This window comes from Mesocricetus auratus, unplaced genomic scaffold (genome assembly GCF_017639785.1).
Source record: "Mesocricetus auratus isolate SY011 unplaced genomic scaffold, BCM_Maur_2.0 contig_12886_pilon_obj, whole genome shotgun sequence".
NCBI lineage: Eukaryota > Metazoa > Chordata > Mammalia > Rodentia > Cricetidae > Mesocricetus > Mesocricetus auratus.
This window is the reverse complement of record NW_024431959.1, coordinates 3,610-12,929: the sequence shown is the minus strand read 5'-3', so window position 1 is coordinate 12,929 and position 9,320 is coordinate 3,610. Positions and strand designations below refer to the sequence as shown.

The 9,320-nt window shown below is 40.7% G+C and overlaps 1 protein-coding gene across 1 annotated transcript; it reads right to left on the bottom strand.

Moving 5' to 3' along the window:
- Window positions 1-1,617: 1,617 nt before the first annotated feature.
- Window positions 1,618-9,053, bottom strand: LOC121138273 (armadillo-like helical domain-containing protein 4). The gene is made up of 3 exons (XM_040741019.1): window positions 7,655-9,053; window positions 4,519-4,758; window positions 1,618-2,215 (listed from the first exon to the last, which is right to left on the bottom strand). Exons 1-3 carry the CDS (start codon window positions 9,000-9,002, stop codon window positions 1,995-1,997), a joined length of 1,809 nt encoding a protein of 602 aa, XP_040596953.1. The 5' UTR covers window positions 9,003-9,053; the 3' UTR covers window positions 1,618-1,994.
- Window positions 9,054-9,320: the final 267 nt, after the last annotated feature.

Below are 9,320 nucleotides of genomic sequence, written 5' to 3'. Positions count from 1 at the left end.
TTTACATTGAGGCAAAATACCCTCAGTTATCTGGAGGAATGACTCTGTCTTTTCATGGGAAGGAAGACATTCACATAAAACAAAAAATAAGTGTATAGACAAATAAATACACATTTTTCTGCTTTTGACAGAGTCTGATGTGTCCTAGGCTGACCTCGAACTCATTCTATAGCTAAGTCCAGATCAGTGAATAACACACTAATACCCAGTTTCAAAAACAAAGCCACCTTGAAAGGCAGTTAAAGAAAATGTGACGTAGCTAATGCATTATTTGATTAAGAATAAATTCCCTTCTGATTTTAATTCTGTCATTAAATTAAAATGCCTCCCTAGTCAATACATCAGACTGCATTTACACTCCTAGTAAACGCAGAAAACACAAGGTGAAATGGGAGTCTGTATTAATCCAGGAGTCCGGTGGGTTCATCTGTTCAAATACGTATAGCTTCTTCAAGCTTTCTGAGAATTAAACACCAGCTTAAAATTCTTATTTTAATACACAGTGATTTAATATATATTATGCACCTTTGCCTTTGGGTGAAATTATGTGCCAATCTACCTGTAGACCTTACCTTAAACCCAACAATGTAACAGAAAGAGTATTTTTTAACCTAAAAATGTCTTTCAGAACCCTTGACAAGAATCATAATTCAGGTCAAAACCTGACAGAACATGTTCTCAAAAAAGAAGCTGAAACTGAGTTGTGTAGAAGGGATCTCAAATCCCAGGATATCTTTAGTCATGTCAGAAAAAATTCTCACATATTCCAATACAACTGCTATCATCTACTAAATATAGAAAACTACTACAGTTTTACAAGGATAGAATATTCACAAATATTTTTTTCTTTGATTTAATGATCCTTGCCAAGTAGAGCTGCCAGCTATGTCTCAGGTTAATTTAAGGATTTTTTAACAGATGGCATTCACGGGAACGGAAAACATGAGACAATGAGCCCAAAGCCATGTGGTATCTGTCTTCATGTGACGTGACAGGGATAGTAGCCTCTGGGGCCAGAATTCCTCTGAGAAATTCTCTGAGCCACTCTGAACAGACTACAAGTGTCAACCCTGGAAAGCTATGAGACTTGGCCTGGAGAGATGACTCAGCACTTAAGGGTGTGTATTGTTTCTGCAGAGTCTCCCAAGTTTGATTCTCTGCACCCATGGCAACTTCCTGTGGTTCTAATTCCAGTGGATTTGATGCCTCTGGCCTCTAAGGCCATCAACACACACACACACACACACACACACACACACACACACGGAATGCACTTATACACACACACACACACCTTCATGACATTTTAAAACAAGGTAAAATGAATCTCTGTGGGAGGGAGCACCACCTCCTACACACGCAATTGAACCTCTTCTTTGCAAATGAGGAAACAAAAAATCCCAGTACTGCTGTCCTTGTTCAGCTAAGACATGACTGGCTGCCTAGCAAGAGTGTCCCAATATTCTGAGTTAGCATCCTGTAACTCCAAACATTTGCACCCCCAACCTGACACTCCTTACCTTTCAGGGTGCTCACTCGAGCAGTCATGTGGCTGTCTCCCATGCTCACTGTGTGTTGATATGCAGCTACGCCTCCATTGCATTTTTTCACGGCCAAAGCCAATGCCTTAGACAGTACAACTTGTCATGAATTTCTCACCATTAATTAACAAAGAAGTTGTTTATCTCTAGACAGTAACTCAATGTTGTTACGAAGAGAACATCCCAGTACTCATAGAGTGATGTTATGAAAGGACAGTAGACCTATAAATGTTCCTCAGTCAGTCAGATGGAAAAAAAAAACAATGCAGTTCCTCCATTTAAATCTACTATTCTCATCCAGTCTGAATAGTGGAACCAACTAAGACATTCATTTTAAATGTAAATGTAATTAAAATCACAGGGAGAAACCCCAGGCAGAGGGTTTTACTAAAAACTCTTTGGTGGCAGGACAGTTAACCCAATGACATAAAGTTAAAGCTACTTCTTTGTTTTTCAAAATATGTGGTCAGAGACAAGGGTACCTTCAGATTCAAGTTGTTCCAGGCCATAGGAGGTGGCTGTATTTGGGTAGTTGATAGATGGAACAATTCTTCCCTCAGAAAAGAGTGCTGGAGAAATTGTGGGAGCTTCCACAGTCATTGCAGGGGATGTCATTGGAGAGCCCAAAAATGGTATGAAGTCCTCATTTGGCACAGTGATTGTGTCCATTATGTCTGCCAAGTACAAGAGACAAGACTTGACACACAAGACCGTCATTACAGAATGTGTTAACATATGCTTTGAAAAGCAAGGAAGCAGTGTCTCAAACACAGTAAACTCAGCACTTAGTCCAACTCCTCTTCTCCCGTCAACCCAGCTACACACGGAAAACACTTCATCACCTGGGAGAAGCACAGCCTCAAATCATAATTTTGCTTTTAAAATTTAATCTCCCATTTATTCGATTGACAGTATAATGGATGGCATAGAATTTTGTATAGGGGACCAAAGGCAGAACATGCACCAAATTAAATGCCAGGGTTTACTTTGGAAAGAACAAGTATGCTTCACAAAATCGTGTGGAAACATTTGAACCTAGAACTGTAACTAAAGTAGACTCTATTTCAAAGCATCCACATGAAGCCCCCACATCTACAGAAATTACAGCAATCATACCTTGAATCATCAGAATCTCCCTAGACAGAATTCACACATGCCCAAGTTTATATCCATGAGCCAGAGGGAATATGTCCATAGATATAGACATAGATATAGATATATAGATAGAGATAGAGACAAATTCCTATGATTCAGAGCCAGAGGACCCCCTTATATTTCTTATGGGAATATATATTGGTACAACAACCACTATGAAAAGGAGACATTGGTCCCTATTGCCAAATACACATACATCCTGTGGCCAGCATCTCCATTATCTATGAGACAGTCCTTTACAGGTCCAATGCAGAACATGCAGAAGCGTGACCATAATAGCTGTACTCACAACAGCTATACCTGTAAATGGCCCAAATGCAGACAGCAGGAGCACAGATGGAGACCAGATGAATAATGAAATGTGTTTCCATAACTGCGTATGATACAATGGTCAGAACAACAAACTACAGAATGTATGACAATCAGAACAGTAAGCTAAAATACAAAGTTCCCAAAAATTTATCCGTAGCACAGTTTTTTTGCAGTGATATATTGTATATGATTTATTAAAGCCACTGGAGATCAAAAGAGCAAAGCAGTCATACTAGTTAGCCATAGAAGCCAGGCAGTGATGGCACACACCTTTAGTTCTAGGACTCAGGAGACAGAAGCTCAGGGCCACCCAGGCTACATGCAATTGAATCGGTCTATGAGAGTAACAAAACTCGCACCTTTAATCCCAGAACTCACGAGAGGTATTTAAGACAGAAACAGAATCTCAGAGCTGGCGTTCATTCTCCACCCACATTGAGGATAGGAATGATGGATTCTCCAGCCGCTCTGAGGAGAGGTTACAGTCTGAGGCTTAGTGGAGAGATCGTGGAGACAGGATCAGCCCTTTCAGCCTGAGGTAGAGTAAGAGCCAGTGGCTTGGCTTCTTTCTTTACCTGACCCTTGGCTTTAACCCCATTATCAGTCTCGGGGTCTTTTGCTTTCTGTGTTATAATTTTTTCTTATAAAGTTAGAATCAACAAAGAAATGAAAATGTGTACTTGTAATAGTAATTATAGATACAGAAAACCTGGAGGTAGTGTGGAGAGAAGGAGATGATGAAAACAAAATTGATAACGCTGGTTCCCAGTCAGAAGAGAGACATGTAGGGTTAGGGTCAACAGATTTCATGAAGGTGGAGGAGAACAAGAGGGAACAAGATGGCCGAGGCAGGGAGGGGTGCAATGGAGGAGCAATGAAAGACATATCTTAATAGAGAGAGCCACTATGGGCTTGGGAAGAAACCTGGCACTAGGGAAATGAAGGTTATTGTCAAGACTCCAGAGTTGAGTTTTGCATGTTTTGTTTTGGAAGGGGGATCAGGAGGCAGGATTAGAAAGTATTTACTAAAAATTTAAAAAACTATCTCAATGAATATCTTATCTTTACTTGGATAATGGTGAAACAGAGAAATGAAGAAATATATATATTTCTTAAGTATATACATATTCCCTTGATAGAGCAGGACACCTCACAGTCTATAATACAGAAAGCCATAACCTAAGTAGACATTACTGGGAATGAACAGAGGCCTACAAAAGTTCACCAGCTTTCCTGAGGTCACAGTCAAAGGTGACTCCAAACACAAGTCCTCGCTATTTTTACATTTTTCACACTGGCTCTTAGGAGGGAGTCCTCAGGAGGCTTGTACTTGGGGAACAGAAGAGTCCTTTGAGGCTACAGCACATTTCTACAAGCAGAGAGCTGACCATCTTTCCAGGGAGGGAACACATGCATGCCGGTGAAAGGCCAGAATCCTCACTAATCCCAGTAACTCACAGTAAAGCCCACACTCCTCCTTCAAACACTGGCCCCACACTCCCCTACTGACCTTCCATAGAAGAGGTAACTTCGAGAGACGAAGGGACAACAGTGGGGTGGGCTGGAGTGGCCAGAGACACCCATTGTCTGGACAGCTCAGTGGCATCCACATCAGCAGACACAGGAGCGGGGGATGGCATGCCTTCTTCAGGCTCCCCACTGCCTCTGGGAACCTCAATATGCTCTTGTGTCACCAAGGGTAATGTGGGGTCTGGTTCTTGAGTGGACATTGTCATCTCTTGAGTGATGTCTAAAAAGGAGGAAAACATTTTTAAGTAAACCAAATTCTGATACATAGAAGTCACTATGAGGTCAATTAATTGAAAAAGGGTAGATAGCTGTTTCAGAAACCAGAACAACAAAGACAATTTGGGAATCAAAGGCCAGTTATTGGAGCTGCTTGGGGGATTTGTGGGCAATCTAAGGCAGAAATAAAGAAGGAAATGTGTAAACAAACAAATAAACAAAAATCTAGAATAAAACTGAAGCAAAATAGGAAGACAGATAGCTGGGCTTTTCAGATATACTTGAGAGCTGGTTGAATCAAAAGATCAACTATAAAGAACTGAGTCACACTAAAATCTCTCAGAAGTATTTTCCCATATTAATGTTCACATCTGCATATATAAAAGGAAGGAAGAAGTTGGCAATTTAAAATAAAAAATAATAATTACGCCAACCAGTGTACACCTAGTTTCTGTGATGGACAGGCAGGGCAGTCATGATGTGGTGTGCACTCTTAATTTATCCTTCCACATCTGTTAAAGGAGAAGGATAGTAACACCATCCATGGAAACCTATCCCATACTACACATACTACAAGAACACATACTACAGAGCCATCTTACTTGGGTCTGAATTTTGATTCAAATACTCTCTAACTTTGTAATCCTAAGATAATTACTGAACATCTTTAACCTTCAGTTTCTTGAGAAAAATATTTACCTACAATCTTCCTTCCTTCCTTTTATTTTTTTTGAAGCAGGCAAAGTCTTTATATTCCAAACATGAAGCACAGTACCTTGCACAAAGCAGTTTTTCAGCAGACATTTTTTCTTTATTGTCTTATTTTTAAGTATGTGTTTGTGCGTGTGTGTGCACATTAGTGTAGGTGCCCATGGAGGCCAGAAGAGGATGCAGGATTCCCTGGACCTGGAGTTCCAGGTGAGCCCCCTGATGGGGGTGCTGGGAACTAAGCTCAGGTCTTCTGCAAGAGCAGTAGGGACTCTTAACCATCAAGCCTGTTCTCAAAACCATAGGTAAGTGATGCAATTATTACTGAAAGTATAGTTAATCACCAAATAGCCTGAATATTATCAAATCCATCTTACTTTTTAGCTTGCAATTGTAAAAGTCCAAAATACGACAATACAGATGTGCTGGTGTAATATATGCTAGGGACCATGTGACTTCATGTTCTAGGAACATAAGTGCTATGGACAACTGAAGTAAAATTATTGTTTCATCTTAGTAATCAACTTTATGCTTACACGAGCTCCACTCGGTGTCTTTTTAAAAGCAGAGTATGCTGTGAGTGGTGTGAGTGGTGGTGCATGCCTTTCCTCGGGTCTTGAGATGCGAACACGTGGACCTCTACATTTGAGACCATGCAGGGTTACAAAGTGAGAAACTGTCCCCTCACAAAAAGTTTAAATAGAACTTATAAAACATGATCTGAAAACATCTATGAAAAGGTACACTTTTCAGCCCCTTTAGACTTCTAAAAATGAATTAGAAACTAAGTATGATAACACACAATTATAATCAGAGCACTCAAGAAAGGGAAGTGAGAGAACCAGGCATAAAAGCCACCTTTGGTTATTTAGCAAGTGTGAGTCCCAGAACCTGAAATACTGTCTCAAAACAAAACAAACAAGCAAACAAAACCTAAAAACTCAAGCAGGCATGTAAACTATTCAGTCTTACTTTTGTTATTTATCAAATGATCACATTTACCATTTTAATTACATCTCAAGAAAACTTTATGAGCCATATTACAAATCTGTTTTATTTTTGTCTTTTCTTTAGTAGGTTCCTTGGTCCAGGTGAAAATGTTGTATATTTTAAAGCAATTTCAAGTGAGTATATGCACTTTATACAAAGTCTTTCCTTCCGGATGCTATTATGTAATCAACCACATAACAAAACATAATTCATCAAACCAATATTAGGGTTTCACCTTCTAATATTCAAAGATGTCGAGGCTAAGAAAAAGGCGAAAATTAAGAATAAATCAAGTTGATGATTTATATTTTCTTTCCATATACTTTCTAAACAATTTATTTTTGAGTAGATAAGGTCAGAGAACCCAAGTGGTTAATACTACAAGATAAATTTTACCTAATTATTTTTGGTGAGAAATATCAAAGATGTGCATATATTTTGCAATGAGGTATAAACAGGTATCACACATTATTGCAGAACTGAAATATATACCTGCTTCCTTAACATTTTTATATGTATTTCTACACTGGTTTCAATGCTGTTGGCTGAGACACGTGACACCTGTTTCTGGAAGCTGTCCTGCAGATGTAGAATATTCTAAAGCATCCCTGACCCCTAGCCAGGAGATGTTAGAAGTAACCCCTAGCCAAAACAACTCAAAACATCTCCAAATGTTGCCAAGAATTCCAAGGAGGGCTAGGATGTGCATGGAACTGCCCTTAGTTAAAGAATGTAACACGTGGAGGCTATGGTTTTTTTTAAAGAATATATATGATTTATTTGAGTATTCTGTGTTTGATTAAAATTTGAGTAACTGTTTCTAAGTCACCTAGAAAAAAGTAAAACCAAAGTCTACCTTAGCAGCACACATCCATGATCTCACTGCTCACTGGGGAAGCAGTAAGACAGATTTTGTTTGAGGTCAACTGAACTACATGGTGAGTTTAAGGTTAAAACTGAAGTAAACAGACAAACAAATGAACAAACAACCAAAAAAACACCCAGGAGTGATGACACACATCTTTAGTCCTGGCAGTTAGGGGCAAAGGTAGCAAAATAGTGAAGTCAAGGAATCCTTTTTGAGATCCTATCTCAAAAAATTTCAAAAATAAAAAAATAAATCCAAATTGAAAGTTTCCAAATCTAAAGAATGTTTGGGGGGTGTTTTGTGGCTGTTTTATGTCTTTACATTTCCCTCTTACCTTCTGGCACACTTCCTGCTGCCCGATGTGCGTCAGACTCATACTGAGAGGTAGAAACCATGGTTTTTGAGAAAAGCGTGGTCCTATCCTCCAGAGTGGGTGCTGTGAAGCCTCCAGCACTTGGGAACGGGTTCGTAGTGGAAACTTCAGGGTCTTCTGTTGGACTCGTGGGAGTAAAGGGAGCTTGGTGGGTATAATCAGGTGATCTCTCCTCCTCCAGTGCAATCATCAGGGCTGTTCCCATGGGCGTTTCTCCTTCAGGCAGCCCCGGAGCCACCTTGTTAACCTCTGTGGAAGTGAGGGTCCCCTCAGCCCCTTCAAAGTTTTCATATGCTTCATGTGGGGGCTCCGTACTCACTTGAGTCTCTGTATTGTCTCCTGAATCTGGCGTCCCTATGAGACCTACACTCCCAAATTTGGTGTCATCCCACTCATCACTTGAGACAGAAGAAACAGGAACAGCTGTGCTGGCACTCACTGTGACCTTGAGGTCCCCCAGAAGACTGCCAGTTGTTGGATCAATATTCAAGATATCCTCAGGGGTTGACACTAAGTGTGTGGTGGCAGTGGTCTGGGAATTGCCACCTGGTTTCTCTGAGGGTCTCTTCCCATCAGGCTCTGTGTCTGTTGTGGAATCAATACTAGGAACAGCAGTCATCCCCTTGGATGCATCTGTCTCAAATTTCTCAGTTCTTGGATTGGCAGTTAGCATTTCTTTGGTTTTTATATAAGATGTAGCTGTGTTTCCCAAGCTAACTGCTTCCTGACTTTCAGTGGCAAACAACTCATTATCCACATACTTAAGGAAGTCACGTGTTACGTCTGTGATCCCTTCTCTAATGGGCTGGATGCTAGAACTGCTATGTGGTCCCTCCAGGTGAGGATTAAGAGAAGTAGGGGAAGAGACAGCAATGATTGACATGGCCTTAGAAACTCTGTGTTCAGGAGACATCCTTGCAAGCTGTCTGGGACCATGCCCTTCTTCACTGGCTGAGATCACTGGCTCACTGGAAGAGTGAAGATCAGGGATGTCAGGATGCAGAAGCCCAGCTCCTGGAAGATGGCGTTCTTTGTTGACAGAGGTTACTTTATTTAATTGCATCACTGATGATCCTGCAGACAGCACCATAGGAGATTCAGAGGGCATCTGCTGGGACATGTGCTTTGGAGCAGAGGAGATGTTTTCTTGGTCACCCGTGTTCATCTCCCAGGACTGCTGTGTCTCCCCATGAGCATGTGCTGTCTCCCTCTTTTCCACTTTTGGGAAAGCTAGACAGTGAGTGGCTAGGGTGAGGCAGACAATGCTACAGAAAGCCACAGAGCCGTGCAACAGAGTTGGTCTGCTCATAGTGGAAGAGAAATGCAAGGTGAAGGAGTTGACAGTTCCAGGGATTGAGTCCTGTAGAAAAGTAATGCATAGCACACTGTCATGTGGATATATTTTGAAAATAAGCTCCTTCAACTTAAACCCGAAGAACAATGATCTCCTTGACTCCTCCCAGAGAAGGGAGGTAGGACATGGTTGCTCTATTTCTTTGTCCCCTTGAGACATGAATAACCCAGATCACTTTTCCCTTCTGAATTCTGCAGCTGATTTAACTTAAAGCTCCCTAAAAAATGGTACACAAAATGACTTTAGAATTTAGCACCATGTCTAGGAGATGGA

What these genes read in the sequence shown, in the direction of transcription:
- LOC121138273 (XM_040741019.1), bottom strand. Translation starts at nt 9,002, where the DNA reads ATGAGCAGACCAACTCTGTTGCACGGCTCTGTGGCTTTCTGTAGCATT. An exon ending in AGCAGGAAGTGTGCCAGAAG is followed by an intron (nt 4,759 to 7,654) that starts GTAAGAGGGAAA and finishes CCTCCTTTTTAG; the next exon opens with ACATCACTCAAGAGATGACA. An exon ending in AGTTACCTCTTCTATGGAAG is followed by an intron (nt 2,216 to 4,518) that starts GTCAGTAGGGGA and finishes TGTACTTGGCAG; the next exon opens with ACATAATGGACACAATCACT.